General features: G+C 39.9%; 1 protein-coding gene and 1 pseudogene across 5 annotated transcripts in view; one reads left to right on the plus strand and one right to left on the minus strand.

Moving 5' to 3' along the window:
* The first annotated feature begins 2,706 nt into the window (after positions 1-2,706).
* The window catches only part of GOLGB1 (golgin B1), a 94,090-nt gene continuing 69,305 nt past the window's right edge, over positions 2,707-27,491 (plus strand). For 3 of the 5 annotated variants that reach the window (XM_037051523.1, XM_037051524.1, XM_037051527.1), the window contains exons 1-5: positions 2,707-2,841; positions 22,164-22,258; positions 23,067-23,219; positions 23,382-23,534; positions 26,151-26,279. In XM_037051523.1, coding sequence (XP_036907418.1) covers positions 22,166-22,258; positions 23,067-23,219; positions 23,382-23,534; positions 26,151-26,279 — 528 coding nt within the window. In that variant the 5' untranslated portion in view covers positions 2,707-2,841; positions 22,164-22,165. Of the gene's footprint in view, positions 2,842-22,163; positions 22,259-23,066; positions 23,220-23,381; positions 23,535-26,150; positions 26,286-27,491 lie in introns of all 5 variants that reach the window. The other 2 variants (XM_037051522.1, XM_037051526.1) reach the window with 1 other exon arrangement.
* Positions 15,239-15,859, minus strand: LOC118990771 (E3 ubiquitin-protein ligase SIAH1-like; annotated as a pseudogene).

Below are 27,491 nucleotides of genomic sequence, written 5' to 3' on the forward strand. Positions count from 1 at the left end.
AGAAGACTGCTTATTCCTGCTTATAGCCCTCCCAAGATCCAACCTATCACCCATCCTCCCCAGCCCAAGGCTTATCCAGCAGGAGGCAAGGAGATACCAGACAGAATAGACCACTAAATCTTAATTTCTTCCATTCTCAAAGACAGATCATATACAAAGACCTATAGGGAGACCTATAGGGAGACCAGAAGCCTGAAGGTGGTCACAAAAATACACATTAAGGATTGCTGTACATGGTAAGTTTTAAGGACTCCGAGAGGATGAAATGAAAGTCGTCAGGCCTGGTCTTAGTTTTTGTAAAGCCAGCACAGTCCCTCCATAGGTCTAGTGTCTAATCAGGAGTGCCAATGTTCCTAGGAGAAAAGTCGAGAGAACAGAAATCCCAATTCCTGTAGGAGGTCTCCTCTGACATCTATTTCTAGGAGTCAATTGGTATGAAAGGATGACTACCAACTGTTACATGGAGACAAATAGTCTGAAATCTACCCCATGTCATACTGGCCTCCTAGGACATCAGAAGAGAGCCCAAACAATTCAGAACAGCAGTCCCTTTGGCCACAGCACAGGTATGACACAAATTCCCATTTTCTAGAGGAATTCTGTAGGAGGGCCCTACTTGAGAAATGAGCCACAAAATATGAAGTTATCTTTCCACTTCCAGAAGAAACATGCATGGCTCTCTACCTATGAGGGCTAGGGACTTGAGTATGGGGTGTTTGGTACACTTTGGATTCTTCTGGGATTTTTGCTGATGGAGGGGAATATAACTGATAAGAAGCCAGAGATCTGCAGAGCAAATATACACAAACGTTTTCATACAAAATACAAATCTCAAAATTTAGACTTTTCTCCACAGCTAGAGAAACCCTGATTAATAAGGATTATACTTAATGCCTATTTAAATATAACACTGAGAGACCAGTTACCTAAGAGGTCTGAATACCATCAGGGAGCATTTTCAGCTGTTGATGCAGTCAGCTGTGGATGCCTCAGCCCTAAGCAGCTGCAGTTCCTATTCAGCAACATCCCCTTTGTTTATTGACCTCAACTAGAAGCTCTTGGAGAGCCTGGAGGAAACGTTCCAAGTCCTGGCTTGTGTCAGGCTCTGGAAGGGCTGCCCTGTACATTCCAAGTTTTGATTGTAAGAGGATGAAACAAAAGTCATTAGGCCTGGTCTGTTTTTCTAAAATTGCAGCCCCCTGCATGCACTGTACCCCCTTCTCTGCTCATTTTTTTCCTAAGCATTTTGCCATCTGTTGTATTATTTATCTTCATTTTCTCTCTCCTCACTAGATTGAGTTCCAAAAAACTAGGAATTTTTTCCTCTTTTGATCGCAGCCCTATCTTCAGGTCCAAGAATAGTATACAGTAATTGCAGGGGACTGAAATTTTAGATGGGCAGCTTTCAAAAGCCTTACTGAGCATGAAGGTAAGGATGCTATAGTGGGCTGAGTGCCTGCAATAAATTCAAGCTAATATTTTTACTGTCAGAGTAGTGCCTGAAATCACAGGAGTTGGCTATATTCCCCCTTTCCTTTAGAGGGGTCTAAGTAGAGCATGCATGATTTCAGTGACTTGTTACCGGAGCTCCTCACTTGCTCCCATTCCAGGACTCAGTCTTCAAACCTCACCTTCAGCTTACCTTGAGTAAGCTGCTCAAGGCAAGAGTGCTGCTCTTTTTTTGTTTTGTTTTCAAATTAAACTTGTATTTAGAGGTAACTGTGAGTTCATCTGCAGTTGTAAAGGCGCAATAGAGACCTGTGTACCATTTACTGTTTTTCCCAATGGTAAAACATGTCAAACCACAGTGCATATGACGACCAGGTTATTGAAACTGAACTCTCAGTCTCATTCAAATGCCCCGGTTTTACTTGTACTTGTGTGATTGTGTGTGTATTTAGTTCTATTTATACTACATTTGTGGGTCCACACATCCCCCACAAGTTAAGATGCAGAAACAGCTCTACCATCGTAAAAATTCTTCATGTGGCTTTTATAAACCGATTCAGCATTCTCTCTCACCCACCCTGAAACCCAGAATCCTAGATTCTCTATGCTTTTGTCATTTCAAGAAAGAAGTACTTTCCTAGTATTTATTGTTCTCTCGTCCTTAGAGATATCTCTGATCCTCTTTCATACAAACATCAGGTTCTAGTTCAAGTTTCATCATTAAGTCGTCATTTGTCTGAGGGTGAAGCACTTTGGTCTGATTCTCATTTTTCATCAGTAAAATGAAAAGGTAGTATTAGACGACTCACTTTCCAGTTTTAGTATTTTATGACTCTAAGAGCATAATCCACAACCCCACTCTTCTCACAGCTTTTTTCAACAAGAACAATGGCAACAGGTGCCCGCAGTATGGGGTTTCCGCAAAAACCCCAAGCGGTAGGTTGGATTAGTCGTGGGAATTCGAGGAATTCGGCCGACCCACCTGACCCTGGAAACACCTGACCTTTACCAAAACGCTACTCCCCGCCCCACCCCAGCATTTCCGGCTTGGTCCCAGATTCTCTTCCGGAACACTACGGACTCTGCCCCCTCCACCATTCTTTGAAGCCCATTGGCTGTTTCTCTGAGGAAGCAGAGCATTTGCTGAGGTCGATTGGTTTGGGGCTTTGTTGATGAGTTAGTTACAAACAAGGCGTGCCTGGTCTCCCTGGCAACGCTTTGCCGATAGTCCTGATTGGCCCGTGTGCTAATCCCGTCTTCCTTCCCTCAGCGAGTGGTTGAGTCCTTCTGCGGGGCGCAGCGGTGGTAGGCGTTGTGTCCGTGATTCCCAGGCTGACGTGGCTTAAATTTGGGAGGGGGGCAGCTGGAGCCACTGGCGTCAGTCTCTTTCAGGTGAGTGGGGGACGCTCCCCAACTCCTCCCCTCCATTGTCTTTTAACGGTAAGCCCAGATACAGGCCCCATGGAGCTGCCGAAGCAGCCACACTCGGGTCCCCTCCCTCCCGGCCTCTTTGACTCAGTCCAAGATCTGGCCCTTCACTCGCCTCCCTTCACCTATCAGGCCTAGTTCTAGTCGCCTACACGCCTGCTGGCCTGGCCCAAGGGCTTCAGGGTTGCCCTGCACGTCCTCGGCGTGTGTGTGGTTCCCCTTCTCCTCCAGGACCTTTTTCTGTCGGGAGCGAGTGGAAAAAACCCTTGCAGTCTTGTCTGCGTGGCCTTGCTCCCTGAACGGCTTGTTGAAGCCGGCTAGGTATGCAGGCCGGCCTAGGTATGCAGCGGCTGACGTCAGAAAGAACCTTCTGGCTCTGGGCTCAAGCCCTAACACTAAACAAACAGTTTCTCGAAAGGGAGGCAGGACCCAAACAAGTCAGAGTTCTTGAGAGCGGAGATCACGGAAACGTTGGAGAGATCAAGGTAAACGAGGGCCTGTGAGATAATTCTGACTAGGAGTTGCTGGAGAGATTCGGAGAGAGGGATGATTATTGCAGTTCCACCAAACCTAAAACCCCAGGAATCAGAGGTGAGCCGGCTGTTAAAGTGGAAGGCTGGAGAGTACTGGAGGTACTGCAGACAAAAAAACTTGATTTGGTGGTGTGGAGGATGTTTACTCTGCATAACGTGAGTGGTGGTAGTGTGAAGGGGGTGGGGAGAGGGGGATGAGCCCCTTGACAAGTGAGGAATATCTGATTTATTTAAAGAGCTCAATTGGTCTGTGTGGGGTGGACAGTTTAAGGGTGGAACAGGTATCTAACATTACTAGATAAATATTTTCACTTTTGAAAATGGTTGAACACTCTCAGAGCTTTTCAAGAGTCTTACAGTCTGCAAGATGACAGTGGAGAACTCTGTACAGAGAAGCTGAAGGCCTTTCCCAGAGCATGAAGTAAATTAAATTTGAATGGTTTGATGATTGTGAATGGTCAAAAACCAGGAAGTGCTCTTTTGGAAAATGGCAGGGTTTAGTCATGGAATAGATATAGGAGAAAATTGAAGAGAACTAAAAAACTACAGGCATTGTACACTGTTTCACAGCTTTGACTTTTCATCCCTGGACTATGGAATGAATGACCATTAAATGCTTTTCTGTTTGCTGCATTAAATTTGTTTGTCTACGTCAATAGTTTCCAAACATTTTTTATTGCAACTTTTATCAGTAAAACATTTAAAATAAGTATTCTCAAAATACTGTGTCTTTCATTATAGGTAATGGGTAAATGGTACTGTAAATATAAAATATGCAAAAGCATACTTTTTAAAGGATGCAAAACAACTCTTACACACTCCCTTGGATGCTCCCAAACTAATTTGGAGGCCATATAAAGGTGTTTCCTTACATTTAAGAAAGCTGTCTGCATCTTTAAGGACTTCCAGACTGAGGGGGTTTCTTTTTTAAAATATTTTTGAGGCCCTCCATTGTTTTGGAATGCAGATTCTCCTAAAAATATTCATCTGTTGGAGACAATTATTTTTTCCTTCTGCTTGATTCTTAAATGCCCCTCTTCTCCTTTGCATTTAATGGATTAATTAGAAGGATGTAGGTTTTACTCTTGTTTATTAAAAATAAACCATTCATACACTTCTTAGCTTAACTCCTAGTAGGAATAAACTATTTGGGAGCTGTCTCACCACTGATTATTACATACCACTTTATTGTTAGGAGCTGCTATGTAAGTGGAGTTTAGGCTTTTTAGTACTCTATTTTTAGTAAGCCATTTTAAATTCAGCAGTGTATGCTTTTGGTAAAGTGAAATTTAATACAAAAGAGTATAATATAAAAACAAAAGTCTCTTTACTCCTTTCCCCATTTCCTACCTTCCAGAAGTAAACACTACATAATTTTTTCCCCAAGAAACAGTCTGATCATATTCAAGCACATGCACATATATATATTTCCCCCTCTTTTTTATCTTCAAAAGTGGAATCATAAAACACATGCTATTTTACACCTCTCTGTGCCACTCAATACTATATGTTAGGTATTCTTTCATATCCATTAAGTATAAGACTACATCATTTTTTTTAAAAGATTTTATTTATCTTTAGAGGGGAAGGGAAGGAGAGAGAGGGAGAAATGTCAATGTATGGTTGCCTCTCATGGGTCCCCTGCTGGGAACTGGCCCGCAACCCAGGCATGTGCCCTGACTGGGAATCAAACTGCGATTATCTGGTTCCCAGGCCCGTGCTCAATCCACTGAGCCATACCAGCCAGGCAAGACTACATCATTTTTTAAGAAGGCTAGATAGCATTCCCTTGTAGAAATATCAAAATGTATTTAACCTGCCCTCTATTAGTGGACATTTAGATTGTTTCCAGTTATTGGCCTTCACAAACCCTGCTCCAGTGAATATCCATGCACATAACGAGGTCTGTCCATAAAAAGTCCGGCCATTGTTAAGATAACAAGAACAGTTTGCGCCACACTGATGTAACCTGGCAGCCAAGGAGAGAGAACTGAAATGTGCGTGTGTGAACAATGGCAGCTTCACTGTACTAGTAGTCAGTGGGAGTGGTATACACCATTGAGTGAGCATGTGTACAGTGTGGCCATTGCATTCAAAATGACTGAGTGAGAGCAACAGATCTGCATCACCTTTTGCATTAAGCTTGAATATTCCTCTGCGGAAACTATTTGGAGGATTCAGAAGGCTGCAGCTGTGGGCAGCTGGTGATTGGCAGCTTTATCATAACAACACACTTGCTCATGCATCACATCTTGTGCAGAGATTTTGGTGAAACACCAACAGATTTGGTGCTCTGTGACTCTAACTTTTCCAAAAACTAAAATCACCTTTGAAAGGGAAGAGATTTCAGACCATTGATGAGATGCAGGAAAATACAACAGGGCAGCTGATGCTGACTGGGACAACTGTTGAGAGGTCCCAAGTGCCTACTTTGAAGGGGACCGAGGCACCATTGTCCTATGTACAATGTTGTATCTTCTTGTATCTTCTATCTTCAATAAAGATGTCTCTGTTTTTCATATTGCATGGCTGGATACCTTCGAGACATACTTCATATATCCTAGTTATTGTGTGAACCTGTCTATGATATAAGCAATATGTAATTCTTTGGAGCTGTACTAATCTGAATCCTTTCATTTTAGTTGATGTAGCCTTCAAAAAAAGTGCTTATGGAACTGTAAGTGTCCTCATGACCCCGACCCTGTTTTCATTGGCCATGACAAATGTTGGGAAGAGTATCTTTTATGTATGTCCACCAGCCAAGAAGCTTTGTTGAGTTCTATGACTGGGCAAATTATTTGACCTTGCCATGTCTTAGTTTACTCATCTTTTTTTAAAAAAGATTTTATTTATTTATCTTTAGAGGGGAAGAGAAGGAGAGAAATATCAATGTATGGTTGGCCTCTCGTGAGTCCCCTCCTGGGAACTGGCCTGCAACCCAGGCGTGTGCCCTGACTGGGAATCGAACCTTGGTCGGGTGGTTTGCAGGCCCACACTCAATCCACTAAGCTACACTAGCCAGGGCTTACTCATCTTTATACTTGGTATGTTGATAGTACCTCCTCCTTGGGGTTGTTTTTAATAATAAAATGAGTAAAATGATGATGACAAATAAGTTATACATAAAGCAATTGGAGCAGTACTTATACATAGTACTGTGTATATAATTATAGCTACCATGTACTCTAAATTTATTTAACAAAAATAGGTTTTTGTGTCATGAAAAATAGGTTTTTATTTTCTAATTATAAAGTTATAATTTGCATATGATTTTTCCAGCTTTATAGCAAACTGGTTGAGAATCACTTTGAGAATTAAGGAAAACTGAGGCTCAACCAAATAACCATTAAATAAGTTTGAAGAGGGACCTGGAAGTCTCACCATTTTCTGTGTTTCTGTGGGAAAATAGGATTTAAATTCCTAAGCAAATGGATGTACACACAGGCATGTGCTATTTTCAGTTATTTTCTTGATTTCCCCATGCATTTTGTACTAAGTCCTCTGTGCTTAGGGACATGCTTTATATTTCTTTTTATATTTTTGTGACTCCTGGCATTGTGCTCTATACCAAGTAGTTATTTAAAAAATAGTTATTTAGCCCTGGCTGGTATAGCTCTGTGGATTGAGTGTGGGCTGCAAACCAAAGTGTTGCGCGTTCGATTCCCAGTCAGGGCACATGCCTGGGTTGCGGGCCAGGTCCCCAGTGGGGGCCACATGAGAGGCAACCACACATTGCTGTTTCTCTCTCTCTTTCTCCCTCCCCCTCTCTCTAAAAATAAATAAATAAAATCTTTAAAAAATAAAATTAAAATAGTTATTTATAGTAGTGAAGACTTTGACAAAGTAAGACTCACTCACTGAATTTTAAGTGCCACCTCAACATACAAGTGTCAAGATCCTGTGCAGGGTTTTTGGAAGGTGTGGCCAGCCTTGCCTTCAAGGTATTGTTTTATTTGCCTTAGTTTTTTATGGAACCTTGGCCTTGGCATATCGTTCTTTATTTTTATTTTTTCTTTTCCCAAGTTGCTACTCATTCTGGTGCTTTATAAAACAGTGGGAAAAGCATCGTTTGTCCAACAGTCACACATACTCCACACATGGATTTACTGTGAACATAAATATTTTCCCCTTCACTAATTTTTATGTATTCATTTGCCCATTTCTGTCCTGCAGTGAGCTAATGGAGGTGGGGGTCCATCTGTCTTCATTTAGTTTAAACATGCTGCTTAGTGGTGCTCTTGCCCTCGAATTCCCAACCTTTGAGCTATGTAAAGCCACTTAACTGGATCTGAGATACTCTTCACTTCTATTTCCATATTATTCTTTTAAAAGAAACAACTAGAGAAATTACTCTTGAATCATAGTCATAATACTGGGCATTAGAATGTTCCTTGTCAGCCTTCATTTTAAGTGACTTACTACAATCTAACCCCTTTGTGTCGGAGCCGGGACCAAAAGCTCAGTTCCTGACTCTCAATTTGGTGCTTTTTCCACTGTGCCATCTTCTTTCTCATGGCCCTCTGATGTTATTGAATCACTCTAAAAGCAAATTCCTTTTACTCTGGCCTGTAATGATACAGGCATGATAACGATGTTGTCTTTCTTCAAATATACATATTTTTAACCACTTACGTGCGAAAAGTAACCTGTTTTTCATTCAAAGAGCATTTTATCTTATTCAATAATGCTTATTTATCTGAGAGACATTGAAATATCTTAACTTCTCTGTCAGTTTTCCTTGTCTATAAAATGGGGGATAATAATAATATCTGCTTTGCAAATTTTGTAAGGATTACATAGAAAAATGTAAAGTATATGGTACGTATTGCTCAGTAATTGTTACTGTCGATACCATTCTATGTTCATCTGTGTGTATCCTTCATATGCAATAATTTTCAGTGGACTCTGGTGAAGAAGACACACTCTTTTAGAGAAACGAATCAGAATTTGATATGTGGTAATGGTGGATGGAGAGGGGGCAGTTTCAGTTTGAAAAAAATTCAGGATTTTAATTTTACATTTGGAATATGAAAAAACACATTTTTACAATAGAAATGATAAATCCATCACAATCTTCTTGGCTGATGGTGATATGCAAACTACCTGATCTAGGGCATACCATTCTGGATATGTATGTGTGTGCACATGTTTGTGCATACATGACAATCTTACATTTCTCCAAAAGGTGTATGGTTTTAAAATGGTTGAGAAACATTGTCATTGTGTTTTGACATCTCAGTGTTATTCTGTTTGGTCCTAAAGGGAGTAGCTGTAGCAGAAGGATCCAAGCTGCTTAGAGCAGAACTTGCAGGTACCAACAGCAGGGCTATAGTAGAGGTGGGTTGGGTGGTGTTTGGGGAATCTGAACTGAAAGTGATGGGAAATGGCCAGTGAGTGAGGTAAATACAGGTCAGCACGTGAGACAGAACCAGAGGTTAAGTTGAGAAACTGTTATGGACAACCCTGGCTGTTAATTGATTTGTAAAAACAACAACAAAAAACAAAAAAAAAAACCAAACCCTTTTAATTGTAAAATAAAACTCAAGTACTAAAAAAAATCCCCCCAAACATATAGTTTAATTATTATAAGAAAACATCTATCTCGTCATCCCTCCATGCACCCCATCCCAATAAAAGCCCTCCCTTTTATTCCCAAGTAGCATTTCCTGTGGTTTCTCCATGGTTTGATCAGCCAAATGTGAACTTCCCCTCCACCTTTTTTTTAAAGATTTTATTTATTTATCTGAAGAGGGGAAGGGAAGGAGAGAGGGAGAGGAATATCAATGGATGGTTGTCTCTCATGCATCCCCTACTGGGAACTGGCCTGCAACCCAGGCATGTGCCCTGACTGGGAATCGAACCGTTACCTTTTTATTCGCAGGCCCATGCTCAGTGTACTGAGCTACACTAGCCAGGGTTCCCTCCACCTTTTTAACTTGGTGTGCCTCTTGTCTTTTTCTTGCAGTTTCTGTTGAAGAACTGAGGCCTTTTAACCTGTGGAGTTTCCTTCACTCTGGGCGTTTCCTTTTTGTGGGTTCAGTTCAGCTGTTCCTCTGTCCTCTGCATTTCCTGCAGATGGGCTGCCCATCCAGTGGCTTCACCAGACTGAGATTCAGTTCCTTTGGCATGACTGTGGGTGGTGGTATATTCTTTCATTGGGAAGGTCATAATGTCTGGTTTTTGCTCTTTCTTTGTTACTAGCTGCAGACGTGCTTTCTAAATGCATGAATTTATTAGGAGTTGTAAATATGAGGCTGAAATTCTAATGCAACCATTTGATTTCATTCATTAGCTGGAATAATTTTATAGGGCAATGTATCACCTCATGTACTATTTGCTTGCCGAGTGATAAAGTTCAAATAGGGAAGGCAGGGTAAATTCTTGTACTTACCTCATTTAAACATAATCAGTTCAGATGATGACCAGTTTATTATTATTATAAACTTATGGCTTTAAACATTTTTGGTGTGTTTAATGCATTGCAATTCATACTCTTATCAGAAACTCACATTGTTCTTTTGGCCTCTGAGAACTTCAGTTCGGCTCCTTAGCCATTTTGACATGACTGTAGAAGTCTTTGATAACTTCCTCGCTATGTCGTATGACAAGATGTTTCAGACTCATTTTGTGCATTTTCTACCAAACTGGAATCAGTCATTTCTCCAAGAAGCCGTCCTGCTTAAAAATATCTTTTTAATGGGAAATGCTATTTTAAGGCCCCAGTCTATGCATAAAAGATGCTCACTGCTTCTCAGTTTGTCATTATTTTTAAGCCTTTTCAGAGGACAGAGCTAGGAAAATGTATCTATTAAGGCAATGTACCTTGTAGGTTCATGCTGATATTTTCAGTTCAAATTCAAGATCGGTTTTTATTTCACGGTTCTTACTTTCTTCTGTGTTACAGCTGTTACTTCTTTTTATATGCTGAAGATATGATAGAATTACTGTATCCATAATTATTCATTTACTATAATTCCACATAACGTATATAATAGTCTAGAAATAATAATACTGATAGAACTATCACCAATTTTTGGTTGCCAAAAACAATTTTAGCCCTGGCTGGTGTAGCTCAGTGGATTGAGCCTGGGCCTATGAACCAGAGTGTCGCGGTTTGATTCCCAGTCAGGGCACATGCCTGGGTTGCAGGCCACTTCCTAGCAGGGGACGGACGCAAGGCAACCATACATTGATATTTCTCTCTCTATCTCCTTCCTTTCCCTTCTAAAGATAAAATAAATTAAAAAACAACAACAAAAAAACAATTTTAAAGGATTTCTTTGCATGTGCTATTTACATCCTCCTCAAACATTTTCTCATGATAGCTCTATATATTGTCAGAGCATGTAATCATTAAATACTATGCTCTCTCCATCCCAGTCTTAGTCCTACAAGTAAATATATAATGAATGCTTACAATCAGTCCTTAAAAAATTGTTTTATTGTTCTGGGCAATGTGGCTTAGTAGGGTGTCATTCTGCAAACCAAAAGGTCATGGGCTGGATTCCTGGTTAGGACACATGCCTGGGTGGCTGGTTCGGTCCCTGGTTAGGCATGTGCAGCTGGCAACTGACCTATGTTTTGCTCTCACATCTGTGTTTCGTTCCCTTTTCCCCCCTTCTCTTTCTTAAATCAATGAAAAAAAAACCTTAAAAATTTTTATTGAATTTCTCAGAGTGATATCTGTTAATAAGGTTATATAGATGTCAAGTGTACAATTTTACGAGACATCATCTGTATATTGTATTGCGTGTTCACCAGCCCAAGTCAAGTCTCCTTTCTTTCACTATTTATCCTCCATATACCTTCTGTCTCCTGCCAGAGGAGATGGAAGAGAAGGTGTCTTCTCTGGTAATCACCATACTCTTTTGTCTTTGAGTTTTGTTTCTTTTTCTACCTTTCTTTTTGGCTTAATCCCTTCACCTATTCTACTTAGCCCCTAACCTAACCCCCCTGCCCTATGGCAGCTGTCTGATCACTGTCTCTGAGTCTGTTTTTGTTTTGTTAGTTTATCTTGTTTATTAGATTCCACATATAAGTGAAATCATATGGTATTTGTCTTTCTCTGACTGGCTTTATTTCATTTAGTATAATACTCTCCAGGTCCATCCATGCTCTCCCAAAGGGTAAGATTTCCTTCTTTTTATGGCAGTGTAGTATTCCACTGTGTGAATGTACCACAGCTTTTTAATTTTATTTATTTTTTTCATTTGCTGATAGGCATTTGAGCTGCTTCCAAATCTTGGCTATTATAAATAGTGCTACAATGAACATAGGTGTACCTATATTTTTTCAAGTTAGTGCTTCTGGGTTTCTTTGAATAAGTTCCCAAGAGTAGAATCACTGGGTTATAAGGCAGCTCCATGTTTAATTTTTTTTTTCAATATTTTATTTATTAATCTATAGAGGGGAAGGGAAGGAGAGAAGGAGAGAAATACCAATGTATGGTTGCCTCTTGGGAGTCCCCTGCTGGGAACTGGCCTGCAACCCAGGCATGTGCCCTGACTGGGAATCGAACCGCGATCGTGTGGTTCGCAGGCCCGCGCTCAATCCACTGAGCCACACCAGCCAGGGCCATGTTTAATTTTTTGAGGTGTCTCCATACTACATTTCATAGTGGCTGCACCAGTCTGCCTTCCCACCAACAGCACATGAGAGTTCCCTTTTCTTCACATCCTGACCAGCGCTTGTTTATTGATTTATTGATGATAGCCATTCTGACAGGTGTGGGGTGATACCTCACTGTGATTTTAATTTGCATTTCTATGATGATTAGTGGTGTTGAGCATCTTTTCATCTGTGTTGGCCATCTGTAACAGGTCCTCTTCAGAGAAGTGTCTGAATTGGGTTGTCTTTAAATTGGGATGTTTTTGGTTTTGGTGTGGAGTTTTACAAGTTTTTTAATAAATTTTGGATATTAACCCCTTATCAGATGTATCATTAGGGAATATGTTCTCTCAGGCAGTAAGTTTTCTCTTCATTTTGTTGATGGCTTCCTTTGATGTCCAAAAACTTCTCAGTTTGATTTATTTTTTCTTTTGTTTATTTTTGTTTATTTGTTTATTTTTTCTTTTTCCTACCTTGCTCAAGGAGATATATCAGGAAAAAAACATTGCTGTGAGCAGTGTCTGAAATTTTACTGCCTGTGTTTTCATCCAGGGTTTTTATGGTTTGGGGCCTAATATTTAAGTCTTTAATCCATTCTGAATTTGTCTTGTGTATGGTGTGAGAAGGTGGTCTAGTTTCATTTTTTTGCATGTATCTTTCCAGTTTTCCCAGTACCATTCATTAAACAAACTGTTTTTACCCCATTGTATGTTCTTACCTCTTTTGTCAAATATTAATTGACCTTAGAGGTGAGGTTTTATTTCTGGGCTCTCTATTCTGATCTCTATCTGTTTTTATGCCGGTACAACCAATCCCTATAATGATGTTTTGGTCATTTTGATTGTCTCAAGCTTTCTCTGAGTAGATGCCTTAGGAAAGTCTAATGGGAAAATTTTCTTGAATTTTGTACATACTTGTAACATTCTGTCTCTGCTGTCTATAGCTGAAGGTCATTTTTGCTAAAAATAAAATCCTTGGCATGCATGTTCTGTCCTTGAATAACTCAAATTGTAACTCCGAATTTTTTTTTTTTTTTAGATTTTATCTTTTTATTTTTAGAGAGAGAGGAAGGGAGAAAGAGAGGAGAGAAACATCAATGTGTGAGATATACATTGACAGGTTGCATCTACCATGCCCCCAACTGGGGACCTGGCCTGCAGCCCAGGCATGTGACCTGGCTGGGGATTGAACTGGCCGCCTTTTGGTTTCCAGGTGGGCACTCAGTCCACTGAGCCACACCAGGGCTGTACCTCTAGTTTTTTTCTGGCAAGCACATTGTTGTTGGGAAGTCTTATGTTAGTCTTTATTTTCTTTATCTTCAAAAAGTGAAATGATCTTTTGGCTTAAATCTCAAAGGATTATTTTTTAAGTCTGTTGATTTTACTCTAATAAATGTCTTTTGGGGCATTTTGGGTTGATATTCTCAGGTACATTGTAGGCTCTTTTAATATGTAGTTTCAAGTCTTTTTAAATTTCAAATAACTGTTATTGGCTTTGTTTTTTTTGTGTTTGTTCTGTACCTTTGGTTTTCTCTAGGAAATTCTGTTACCTGCATTACTTAATCTGCAGTATTTATGATTTTCTCTTCGTTCCTTTTTAATTATTGCTATTTCTTTAAAAATGTTTAAAATAAATCATTAGGAATAACTTAGATTTTCTATAGAAAATTTGCAAAGACAGTTGCATTCAGTTGATCTCTCACCCACTATTCCCTAGTATCTTAACGTGTCCCGTTAGCGAAGTAAATTTGCCAAAACTTAAGAAAATGACATTGATTCATTACTATTAACTGAATTCCATACTTTGTTTTAATTTCACCAGTTTCTCCATTAGTGTCCAGAACATATAGGAAATCCCATTGCATTTTTCAGACCATAAGACATGCCTAGGTTTTAGAGGAAGAAGATAGGGGAAAAAGTTTGAAGCAAAAAGTGTGGTAAAATATTTAATAACATAAAATAACATTATATTTCACCAATGTAAATGTAAACAGAACTCGACAGCAGCATTAACAACTATTATTTCTCCCAAATTTGGGGGGGGGGTGTAGATGTGCATCTTATATTTCAAAAAATATGTAAGTCCATTTCTTTTTTAGTTGGGATAATTATAGAATCACATGCAATAAGTAATACTAAGAGATCCCTGTACTCTGTGCAGTTTCCCACAGTGGTAACATTTTGCAGACCTATTGTGTAATTCTACAACCAGGATAAATGACATTGATACATCCCCTAGTTTTATTTGTATGCTCTGCAGTTTTATCAGCTGTGTAGGTTCCATATCCAGTTAAAATACTGCAAGGTTCCAAGACCACAAGAATCCCTTGTGTTGCCTTTTTAAAACTGAAACTATCTCCTACCTTCCTGCCTCCAGCCCCCCCATAAGTACTGGCAGACACTAATCTGTCTTCCATTTCTAAAATTTTGTCATTTCAAAAATATAACTAGAGAATTATATAGTGTATAACCTTTTGGAATTATCCGTTTTTCATTCCTAAATTCCTAGAGATCCAATGGTTGGGTGGATCAGTAGTTTATTTCATTGAATTTCTGCATAGGATCCCAGGGTAGTGATGTACCATGGTCTGTTTAACCACTTGTTAAAGGACCTCCTTGCTTATTCCTTCACTGAAGCTCCTACGAATGTTCACACACATGTTTTTGCTTGAATTTAAGTTTTTACTTCTTTGAAATAAATGCTTAGATATAAAATTACTGGGTTATAATGTAGTATATTTATAGTTATTTTCTGATTTTTTTCTATTCTTTTTTTAATATATTTTATTGATTATGGCATTACAGTTGTCCCATTCCCCCCTTCACTCCCCTCCACCCTGCACACCCCTCTCCCACCATCCCCCCTTTCGTTCATGTCCATGTGTCACAAGTTCTTTACATTCTGTATTTCCCATACTATTCCTGCCTTCCCCCTGTCTATTTTCTACCTACCGTCTATGCTACTTATTCTCTGTACCTATTCCCCTTTTCTCCTCCTCCAACTCCCCTGTTGCTAACTCTCCATGTGATCTCCATTTCTATGGTTCCGCTCCCAATCTAGCTGTCCTCTTAGTTTGCTTTTGTTTTAGGTGTGGTCTATTTTCTGATTTTTAAAATTATCTTTTATTTCAGCTTTCTTTTTAAAACATGATTTGTTAAAATTATTCATTTTACTGTTCCTTTTAGTTTCGTCTTCATTTCCAAAATGATTTTTAAAAAATTTCAATTTTTTCCACTTTGCTCTGGATTATTCTGTTTAACATTGATGCCTGAATTGCCATTTTCTGGGAAAAGCTGTGCAGTGCTGGCATCAAGAACAAGACAGTCACTGTTCATAATGGCTGTTGCAGTTCCCTCGTGCATTAACTGCACAGTGGCTTTCAAAGTCAGTCCTGCCTAAATCGCTACCGTTTAGCTCAAGTCCATACAGAAAATGTTCAACTTGCTTGCATGTTGTATCATGTGTACAGTTGCAAAGAACTGCTGGTGCCTATCATACTTCTGTTTCTCCGAGGTTAACTTGAAATGAAAGCTGAGACACAGGACTCTGCATCATCACCCAGTTCACAACAGGGGGAAATTGATGTCTGTAGCCAGGAAAACTGTATCCTCTCACCACAGGGTTGTAATGGACTTGTGGCATCAGATGAAGCAATTCAGCATCCAAAGATCTTTGCTACTTACAGGAAGCTCTGGGGCACAGGCAGGAGTAAGGCCGAAACTCAGTTATTTGTGGTCTGTATTTTCTGTTGGTAGAGTTATTTCACATTCGGAAGAGGTATATTTACAAGGAAAAATTACTGAATTGGCCCCTTTCTCCATAGCCAAGTTGCCAGTGGGTCCCCATCACCATGGTCGATGCCACCGCTTCTTCCCCTTGCCGATACCACTGTTAATTTGTTGGCTTGTTCTATGGCCAAACATATTATCTGTCTTGGAGAATGTTCCATGTGCAGTTGAAAAGAATGCCTATTAGGTCAATTTTGTCTAATGCATAGTTCAAGTCCAATGTTTTCTTAATGCTTTTTTTGGATGGATGATTTATCCATTGCTGACGGGGGGATAATGAAGTCCCTTACTATTATTACATTGCTGTTTATTTCTCTCTCCAGTTTGGCTAAAATTTGCTTAATATAATTAGGTACTTTGATGTTGTGTACATATATATTTATAAGCTTATATCCTCTTGATGAGTTGACCTTTTTATTATTTATTATGTAATGACCTTTTCTGTCTCTTGTGACAGTTTCGACTTGAAGTCTAGTCTGTTTGTCTAAATAGAGGTACCCCTGCTTTCTTTTGGTTACCATTTGCATGAAATTTCTTTTCACGTCTTTCGCTTTTAGCCTATGTATATCTTTAGAGCTAAGTGAGACTTGTAGGCAACGTGGTTGGCTCTTGGGTTTTTAATGCATTCAGCCACTGTGTCTTTTGGCTGGAGAATTTAATCCAATTATTGAAAGGTTAAAGACTTACTGTGGGAATTTTGTTAATAGTTTTCTTATAGTATTGTAGTTCCTTTGCTCCTTTCTTGTTTTCTTGCCATCTTCCAGGGTTTTTCAAAACAATTTTTTATAAAAATAGTTTTTGTTTTTTATCTTTTAAAATTTTATGTTTCTATCAGACTTGACATTCAATATTATTTTATATAATTGTCAGGTGTACAGCATAGTGGTTAGTGGAACACTGTACAAAATGTTCCCTTAGGAATTGCCAGTACCAACCTTGCAGCATCCATAGTTATTACAGGATTATTGACTGTATTACCTATGTGGTACTTTACATCCCTGTGACTGTTTTGTAACTACCACCGTGTACTTCCTAAGCCTTTCACGTTTTCACCGAGTCCCCCAGACCCTCCCTCTCTGGCAACCATCAGTGTGTTTTCTGTATCTAGAAGTCTATTCCAATTTTGTTTGTTCATTTCTTTTTTTCTTTAGATTTCACATATAAGGGAAATCATGTGGTATTTGTTTTTCACTGACTGACTTCACTTAGCATAATGTTTTCTAGGTCCATCCATGCTGTCACAAATGGTGAAATTTGTTCATCTTTATGGCTGAGTAATATTCCATTGTATCAATTTCTTATATTTTTTATCTTATATCACTTTAATGCCTTTCTGTTATTTTAGGAGATTTTGTAGGTCATAGGGTTGTTTAGTAGTTTTGAATTGTTTTTGAGCAAGGGTTTTTGAAACTCTCTTATTTCTTGAATGAATTTTTTTTTCTTAGAATAATTTTCTATGAAAATACTGTGTTACTTTGCATTTGCTCGTGTTTATGTTTGTTTAACATTTTTGGACTTGAGTTGCTTTTCTGTGTTGTTTTCCTGTGTTCAAATATGTGGTAGCTGGATTTCTGGGATTTCCTGACTTTTTTTTTTTTAAGAAGTTATAATTGAAGCAATGACATGCTATTTTTACCTATTAAACTGGCAAATTTTTAAAAAGATTTTATTAATGTATTTATCTTTAGAGGGGAAGGAGAGAGGGAGAGAAACATCAATGTATGGCTGCCTTTCGTGCGTCCTCTGCTGGTAGTTGGCCTGCAACCCAGGCACGTGCCCTGACTGGGAATCGAACCGCAATCCTCTGGTTCGCAGGTCCGCGCTCAATCCACTGAGCTACACCAGCCAGGGCTGCTTCTTTTTTTTTTTTTACCATCTGCACTCTATCTGGATCTTTCTTAGGTCTTTGTTGATTCTGTCTTGATGAATTTTGAGTCTGTTCTCAGTAGATTCTCCTCAGTGGAGGCCCTGTTCTGGGAAGGAGCCCTGGCTACTGTAGTAGCCATTTCAGATTCTGTAGGTTCTTGGCCCTTACCTGCTGTGGTGGGGGTATACCAGGTTCTTTCAGCTGCTGTTCTTTAACGGGCTTGGCAGTGTTCCAGCAAATACTCCCTGGGTCCTTTGTGGTTCCCTTAGCATATGGTCTATCAAGATTTTACCTCTGTCCTCTCGTTGCAGGTGGAAATTAGACTTTTCCACAGGATCACAAGGAAAGCATTCCAAGGACCCGTGCGTGCATGGGAGACTGGTGTGGCATGGTTTATTTATGTGGAAATAGAAGCTTCTTCCTGGGTTTCCACTGTCCCACCTCCCTCTGTCCCACCATGGAAAAAGTACAACCGTGTCTTCAGGAAGCCCAACACAAAAGCCAGTGTCCAGAGTTTTTGTTTCACATTAAGGTGTAGTTCTTTGAAGCCCACAGGCGGGCAGCTAAGTGATCTCAGCCCCCATCCAGGCAACTGGGCTGGTTTCTATTCTGGCTGCTCTGATGGTAGGGTCCATGGGGCTGCTGGCCGATTGACTGCTATAGCCAGGTGGCAGTGGAGAGAGAACATGGGATTGCACAGGGAGAATGCATTACCTGATGGACAGGAGAGAGGGCCTCTTTGTTTCTGTGGGGTTATAACCAGGAGCTTAGGTTTGGTATGGACCAGGTACTTTTCCAAAAGAACCAGTCAACTTCCCAAACTTTCACAGGCTTTGCATAGGTCCATCCCCCTAGTTAGACTGACAGATCTCTATGATCAAGCACCTGGCCCTGTACCCTCCAATGGTCTCTTATCCGGGAGTGGGGGAAGGGAGGAGTGTTGCTCCTCTGGGGTGTGAAGCTGTAGCTTCCTGGCGAAGCAAGCAGGCTCCTGCTTCCCAGTTTATTAAGCTCAGTGTCTAGTTCCCTTTTGCTCCCCTTTTCTAGCTGAATACCAATGGTAACACTGTTAGATTTCTTGGCTGGGCCTGAGAAATTGAAGTAAAACAGATTAACAAGAGAAAAGCATACACACTTATTTAATGTAAGTTTTATGCAACACACAAGCCCTCCTGAGGTAATGAAGACCCAAAGAAGCACTTGAATGAAACACCTATATAACGAATTAGAAAGAGTAGTAAATTCTACAGTTAAGACAAGGCAAGGGGGTAGTTAATCATGGAGAAATGACTTGGGAAGATAATGGTTTGTTTACAAGGTTTACTTTTACAAATTTTGGCCTCAACTCCCCATCCCTGGAGATAAGAATGTTACTTATCTCCTGATTTAGGGCAGACTTCTATATGGGTGTTTTAATCTCTTGCTTAGAGGGAAAAAAGGAGAGGTCAGAGTAACTGCTTTTCCTGCTTTTTTTTTTTAAGTGTCTTTTGCTCAAAATACTTATGCCAAAGTAACATATTTTGGAGTGGCTCACTACGCCATCCTTCACTTCCCTCTACTTTCTCCTGCATGGGCAACAGTGCCGCATAGATATGTGGCTGTTGGGGGTTTGTTTTGATCCATGTTTATTTTGCAGTTTGTTGGAAATTTTAGGAGGGAGGAAGATTGGGAGGGAGGGAGGGAAGTGTTGGGTGTGTGTGTGCGTGCATGTATATATGTCTGTGTCTTGTGATTTTTGGTAGCTGTGTCTTTCAAGAAATTGGCCCACTTTATCCATATTAATGCATTTATAGGCATAGAGTTATTTGTAGTGTTCCTTTATTATTTGTTAATGTGTGTTAGATAAGTAGTGATGTCTCCTCTTTCATATCTGATGTTGATAATTTGTGTTGTCTTCTTTTCTTGGTCAGCTTGTCCAGAGCTCTATCAGTCTTTCTGATCTTAAAAAAAAACAACAAAAACTTTTGATTTTTATTGATTTTCTCTTTTTTTAAAAATATAGTTTATTGATTATACCATTACAGTTGTTCTATTCCCCCCTTCATTCCCCTCCACCCGCACACTCCCTCCCCCACCCTTCTCCCCCCTTAGTTTATAACCACGTGTCTCAACTTCTTTAGATTCTATATTTCCCCCACTATTCTTGCCCTCCCCCCTATCTATTTTCTACCTACCATCTCTGCTATTTTCTGTGCCTTCTCCCCCCTTCTCCCCCTCCCACCCCCCTGTTTCTAACCCTCCATGTGTTCTTCATTTCTATGGTTCCACTCCTGATCTAGCTGTCCTCTTGGTTTGCTTTTGTTTTAGGTGTGGTTGTTAATAACTGTGTGTTTGCTGTCCTTTCACTGTTGATATTTTTCATCATCTCTTTCTTATATAAGTCCCTTTAGCATTTCATATAATAAGGGCTTGTTGATGATGAACTCCTAGAACTTGACCTTGTCTGAGAAGCACTTTATCTGTCCTTCCATTCTAAATGAAAGTTTTGCTGGATAAAGCAATCTTGGCTGTAGGTCTTTGGATTTCATGACTTGGAATACTTCTTTCCAGCCCCTTCTTGCCTGTAAGGTCTCTTTTGAGAAATCCGCTGACAGTCTGATGGGTACTCCTTTGTAGGTGACTGTCCCCTTATCCCTTGCTGCTTCTAGGATTCTCTCCTTCATTTTAGTCTTGGCTAATGTAATTATGATGTGCCTTGGTGTGTTCCTTCTTGGGTCCAACTTCTTTGGCACTCTCTGAGCTTCCTGGATTTCCTGGAAGTCTATTTCCTTTGCCAGACTGGGGAAGTTCTCCTTTATTATTTGTTCAAATAAGTTTTCCACTCGTGGCTGTTTCTTTCCCCCTTCTGGTACCCCTATAATCCGGATGTTGGAACGTTTCAAGATGTCCTGGAGGTTCCTAAGCCTCTCCTCATTTTTTTGAATTCTTGTTTCTTTACTATTTTCTGGTTGGATGTTTCGTTCTTCCTTCTGGTCCACTCCCTTGATTTGAGTCCCATTTTCCTTTCCATCACTATTGGTTTCCTGGACCTCTCCCTTCATTTCAATTAGTTTAGCCTTCATATGTTCCTCTAATTTGTGACTAAGTTCCTCTAATTTGTGACTGTACTCTACCAATTCTGTGAGCATCCTGACAAATAGTGTTTTAAATTGGGCTTCTGAGAGGCTGGCAATCTGTTGGTTGCTTAGAGTTATTGGCTCTGGGACTTTAAGTTCTTGCACCATCTTTTGGGCTGTTTGTGCCTGTTAAGTAGCAGGAACGGAGCCCTCGGTTTTCACCAGAGCAGGGCAACTCAGTCACTGGGTTGTGATGTTGTATGTGGGGGCGGGGTCAAAGAGGGACAGTGGCTTCCCTCCAGTGCCTGCCTCCGTGACCCCCACCAGCACCGCAGCCACCACCGTCACCAGGGCCACACGCCCCACTCCACTGCATGCGAGTGTGCCACCGCTGTCAGCCCTCCACCACTGGGTTCGCCCCCTGGGGCCTGCGTGGTCCATCTCACTGCACGCGAATGTGCGACCTTGGTCAGTCTGCCCCGCACCCTGACTAGGTCTGGGCTGCCTGCGCTCCTAGGTCTGTCCTTCCCGCGCTCCTAGGTCTGTCCTTCCCAACCCTGCTCCACTGCTGGCTCTGCCTCTCTTACCGTCCTCGTTGAACGGTTTGTAGCTGTCGGACTTCCGTATAATTCGGTTTTCTGGTCTTTGGGTGTGTCTTAGTTCTCCAAAACTTTTGTTGTATCCAAACTTGGTTGTGGGAGAAGGCACAGTGTTTCCACCTATGCCTCCATCTTGGCGGAAGTCTGTTTTTCTATTTTCAATTTTATTAATTTACTGCTCTAATCTTAATTTATTTTTTCTGCTAACATTTAATTTGCTCTTCATTTTCTAATTTCCTATAAGAGAAGCATAGGTTGTGGATTCCTTATCTCTTTTCTACTATATGCAGTTAATGCTATATATTTTTTCTTCTTTTAATTAAATGTATTGGATTTTGAACAAGGATTATATTTAAGTTTTAGCAAAAACACATGATTTATCAGGAAAGCTTCCTGAAAGAATGGGGTTTGTGGGGCACATCAAAAGAAAAAATATTGCTGAATCATGGGGTTTATTTGACAGAGTAGGAAAGAACAACAGTCTAGGTGGGAAGGAGTAGTTAGAAGTTTGTGTTTATAAATGAAGTTCTGATGAAAGAAGTGGTATTGAAGATAATCTGTAGGTTATCTCCCACTAAACAATGATGTATTTGTGTTTTATTATTAAATTTTTGGTTATGGTGATTATAATTTCTGCTCTTGCCACTGAAGAGCGTGTGACTGCACCGGGCGTACTCAGATGCCTTTTTAAAAGATACTGTCTTGCTCCAGTCTGTTTCTAATACGTACTACCCACAGAGTTTTCTTATTTTACTTACAAGTGGTACAGTTATGGATAAACGAAAAGAGTGCCTGTTTCTATATTTTACAGATTCTTACATTTTCTTTTCTTGCAGAAATGCTGAGTCGATTGTCAGGATTAGCAAATGTTGTTTTACATGAATTGTCAGGGGATGACACAGATCAGAATATGACGGCTTCCTTAGACTCCGTAAGTAGCTCTGCTCTGAATTAAGCTGAGGAGACATATATTTCATGTTCTTCTGAGGAAAATAATTTAAGAGAGAAGGGTTTGAGCAGCCTCCCTTGTGCTGCTAGGTAAAAGAGAGGATTAAGAAAAATGTTGAGACTATCAATGGTCCTTTTCCTGTAGTTTATAGCCTAAGAGCCACTGATAGTAATCAAGTCCTGGGTGAGAGTCATGAGATCTTTTACACTTGGCCCCCAGAGACTTGTCTAGTGTTACACTGTTTTAACTCCTACTTGGGTATATAGTAGATGCATTTTCTCTAGGAAGGATTTGAATGACAAATGGTGGAATTGATGCTCCTTTCCTGTTTAAGAATATCTGTTTGCTATTGTAAATTCATCTATCACTTCTCTTATAATTGGCATTGTATTTTTTGAGGGCCACATAAGGAATTGAAAGAAGTCCTTTAGTTTTCTGAAAAAACAAGCAGTATTGCCTAGTGGTTAAGAGGATTTTATTCAACTATTCTCTTAATTTCAAATTTAAAACTTTGGGCGTAATGGTTTGTGATTTTTGCTTCCCTTTAGTTTTCTCTTTGGTAAAATTAGAATAATAAAACTGTAAATAAGATAATCTTTATAAAATGCTTACCATTTACAAAATACTTAACATATTATAATGGCTGTGGTAACAGTTATTACTGGTTTAGAGTTGGATAGATTTCCTGAGTAAGGATATGCGTTGGGATAAGATGAAGTGGGAATGAAGGAACTCTTGTTTAGAGGTTCATTTTCTCTGGTACATTGGCAATTTTTTGTCTAAATGCTAGGAATTACCCCAAGAGTCTGATACGAAATTTAATGATAAAACTCAAGAGGATGTCCTGGAGCAGCTGGCTCATGCAGAGAGGTTGGTGGTGGAGCTAAAAGAAATCATTAGACAGAAGGATGCTGAACTGCAACAGAAAGATGAAATTCTACAGGTACCATTGTTTTAACTACTTTCATGCTCAGTGTTTACTAAAAGGTTATTGGAGAATCTGATTCTTATTTCCCTGATACTACAAGATGATGCCTACTTTTGTTTTGGGCTAGATAAACGATGAGCAAACATATATGTATTTGTCATCATTGTTCTCTGACAGGAAGAAAGAAAAGCTGCTGATAACAAAATTAAAAAGCTGAAACTTCATGCTAAGGCCAAATTAACTTCTTTGAATAAACACATAGAAGAAATTAAGGCACAAGGAGGGACTGGTCTGCCTACAGGACCTCAGTCAGAAGAACAGCTCTCCAAGGTATAGTGACTGTGTAAAATACGTATTTTCTGAGTGCAAAAAGCCTTCCAATATGACAGATTTTTTTTAAAAATTTTATTTTATTTTATTGATTATACCATTACAGTTGTTCTATTCTCCCCCTTCATTCCCCTCCACCTGGCACACCCACCCCCACCATTCCCCCCCTTTAGTTTATGACCACGTGTCTCAAGTTCTTTAGATTCTATATTTCCCCTACTGTTCTTGCCCTCCTCCTATCTATTTTTTACCTACCTCTGTGCTACTTATTTTCTGTATCTTCTCCCCCCTTCTCCTCCTCCCACTCCCCTGTTGCTAACCCTCCATGTGTTCTTCATTTCTATGGTTCCACTCTTGATCTAGCTGTCTTCGTGCTTTTGTTTTAGGTGTGGTTGTTAATAACTGCGTTTGCTGTCCTTTCACTGTTCGTATTTTTCATCTTTTTCTTATATAAGTCTCTCTAGCATTTCATATAATAAGGGCTTGGTGATGATGAACTCTTTGAACTTGACCTTATCTGAGAAACACTTTATCTGTCCTTCCATTCTAAATGAAAGTTTTGCTGGATAAAGCAATCTTGGCTGTAGATCTTTGGATTTCATGACTTGGAATACTTCCTTCCAGCCCCTTCTTGCCAGATCTTTATTGGTCACATACCTATAAAGCTGAAGTAATAAACACTAAATTCTGTTCGTTTATTTGTTCTCTCTCTCTTTCTCTTTCTTTTTGATGGGGAGAGGGAGCCAAGAAGACATTTATTTTATTTTTTTTACATTTTTTATTGTTGTTCAAGTACAGTTTAAATGCTGTTCTTTCTTACTGAACTTGCAGTGTAGCTGGACTACCGGCCACACTCAGGGTGAACAAAAGGTCAACAGAAAATATGGAAGTGAAGTGCCAGTTGTTACTTAGCCTTTTAGAGAATTAAAAAGGCCAGTGGGAAGAAGTAAATACTGCGGTGAGGTGTTTAGATAGGAGAGGTACATAGCTTTTGGAGAAGTTTCATCATTAGTACTAAAGAAGATTGAGCCAGCTGGTCTCTAGGTTTATTCCAATTCTGAAATTCTTTAATTCACTGACTTAATACAGAATATCCTGTGTCCTTATATGGTAATAAAGTAGTGAATTAAAGTTTCATGCATTGTAGGCTGAATCGTTTAGATTGCCTTGCCCCAACATGAGGTGTGTTCTTTAGATCGATGACCACCACCAAGAAAACAGTTTGAGGTTGGAGGTAGAGAGAGGAGTATGGAAAGTAGTGCCTTTTGAGGAGCAGAGCATTGTTTTAATACTAGTCTTGATTCCTTTCTAAGTTTGGTGTAGAATGTATGGAGGCTAGTATAGCACGAATACGTACTACAGCTGGCCTAGACTTTACTCTGCATAAGAAATCTTTTTATTTTCTTAATTTCATCCTACCTTGTCCTTTGAGCCACTAGTACTCCTATTCTCAGTGCTTAGTTCTTGGGAAATTAGGTCGTCATCGATTCTCTAGGTATACCCCTGGGGGTAACTAGTTAGCTCCCTAGTTAGTCATTCTTATTGGGTCTCATGCTCTGAAGACATTACTTTTCCTGCATTGATAGACTTATTAAACTTCTCAAAGCTTATTTTAGAAGCTTCTCTCATTTTTTTCATATAATTTCTTTATTTTGATTCTTCTTGGTTTCTCTTCTGGTAATTCCTTCTTCCCCTAGCTGCGGTAGCAGCAACTTTTCTCTCTCCAAGTTGCTTTGTTTCTTCTAACTTTCCCACCCTCTGCTATGTCGTTACATTTTTAAATTACCCATGTTATAATCTGCCTTCTTTTTAAAGCTGAGACCTTAAACAAATCAACATTTTACAACACCAGTTCCTTCCTCTGTTAAATTAAAGGGCTGGATTACAAGGTTTCACAGCCCCAGCATCAGTCAGAGCAGCCCTCTGACTGTTGTACGCGGATCACAGAGCTAGGTGTTCTGTGCAAACTGTAGTTGAGGAAATGATGGCAATCTTCAGATGCTTGACCAACTACTATGTGGAAAAAAGTATAAAAGTACTCAGTATAGGTCCAATAAGGGAGAGTAAGTTCATTAGGGGGAGGGCATGATCTGGTTCAGTCTAAGGTACTTCGGGGGGAAAATAGAGAATTGAAAGATTTCCTCTCACTGGTGGTTTTATGATGTTTTTCCCCTCACTTTACACTTTTGGCCTCTGGTTCGTCAAGGCAGTGAGACTGAGTTTTCTGTTGCATTCTGGGTGACACTGACTGGCTTTGCCCTCAGACTGAAAAACCATGAAAAGGGGAAACTTGGTGCCATCTCTTAACTGTCGACTCCCCTGCAGTAGTGCTGGCCTTTGGTTGTCCTCCTCATTTTCAGATAGTTGTTGTTATTTCTTATTTAGTCTTAGAGCTGTTATCTGAGGGAGGGTGGGCCTTAGTAGGAGCTACTTGGCCCCACTGAAACTGGAAAACTTGAAGGTTTCCTCCTTGTTGTTAGGTCAGGTGTTATTTCTCACTCACATCAGTTTGATTAAACTTTAATGAAATGGTTTTATAGGGCAAATTAGAGCCAAAGATCAAATGTATAATGACTATAATTTTTAAAAATAAGTTACTATCTCTTGTGTTTTCAGCATGACAGGAGTTCTACAGAAGAAGAGATGGAAGTAGAAATGATAAAACATAAACTCCAGGAGAAGGAGGAACTAATTAGCAGTTTGCAAGCCCAGCTTACTCAGGCACAGGCAGAGCAAGCTGCACAGGTAGGGGTGTATGTCACCTCATAATCATTAAGTTAACAATCACTAAAGCCCACTGAATTATTATATGACAGATACATTTTTAGGTGCCCAATAGATGTTTATCCATGTCATCTATTGATTTTCTTCCTTCCTTTCTTCCTAAGTCTGGTAATTTTCCTTAACTTTTGAAAGGAGTTACCCTGGCTGGGTTGCTCAGTTAGTGGGAGTGTCATCCTGCACACCAAAAGGTTGTGGGTTTGATTCCCGATCGGGCACATACGTGGGTTTGGGTTCAATCCCTGGTCATGACATGTTTCTCCAATGAATGGAGAGAGAACCAATGAAGGTTTCTCTCTCATGTTGATGTCTGTCTCTTTCTCTTTCATTCCCCCCTTCTTCTCCCTCTAAAATCTATAAGCATATCCTTGGGTTAGGATTTTAAAAAGTAATAATAAAAAAGTAATAAAAGGAGTCTTGGTTCAGGGAAGCTTTTTTGACTTAACAGACCTCTTTCTTCTGTTGTTTTTATACTGTATGCAAAGATATGACTGTTGGATTTCTAAGATTTTCTTGCTTCCTTTCCTCTACCCCTCACTTTGGTCTATGCCAATATTGTCCAGTAAGTTACATGTATAATTTTAATTTTTTAGTAGCTGCATGACAGTAGGTTATGAAGAAACAGGTGAAATTAATTTAGCCCTGTATGTTCAAAATACTATACTTTGAAGATAATATAAACATCATTTTCTCCTACCCCACAATCAGATCTTTGGGAAATGGGCAAAGGGTAAGGGGAGGGCCAGAGAGAGTTGGGGAATCTTGGAGCAAGGGGGCTTCTCGGTGCATAGCCTGGGGAAACTGCGGCCCCGTTAGGGAAGTCAAATATTGAGTATATTTAGTATGCAGAGCAGCCACCTGTGGCTTATTTGAACTGTCTGGAGGAGAGGTCTTGGCAAATAAGCCTGTGCTAGGATCTCGGGTTCCAATGCACATGTTTGTCATCTAGGGAGTCCAGAACTTCTTACAGCATTGTGGGGGGTGCACAAATGCTAAGAGGACTGGAGGAGACATGAAGTCTGGCAAGGAGGCTGCAAAATAGGGCATCTGTGTGACTGCAGTCTATAGTAAGGCCTTCCATTTCAACAGTGGGTTCACGCTGGAAGCAGGCAGGACTAGCCTCACTGCAGCAGAATGTCCACCCCGTTGAGATGGGCTGGATCAGAGCACGTCAGT

The sequence above is a fragment of the Sturnira hondurensis genome, unplaced genomic scaffold (assembly GCF_014824575.4).
Source record: "Sturnira hondurensis isolate 20B ecotype Veracruz unplaced genomic scaffold, ASM1482457v3 Scaffold0007222, whole genome shotgun sequence".
NCBI lineage: Eukaryota > Metazoa > Chordata > Mammalia > Chiroptera > Phyllostomidae > Sturnira > Sturnira hondurensis.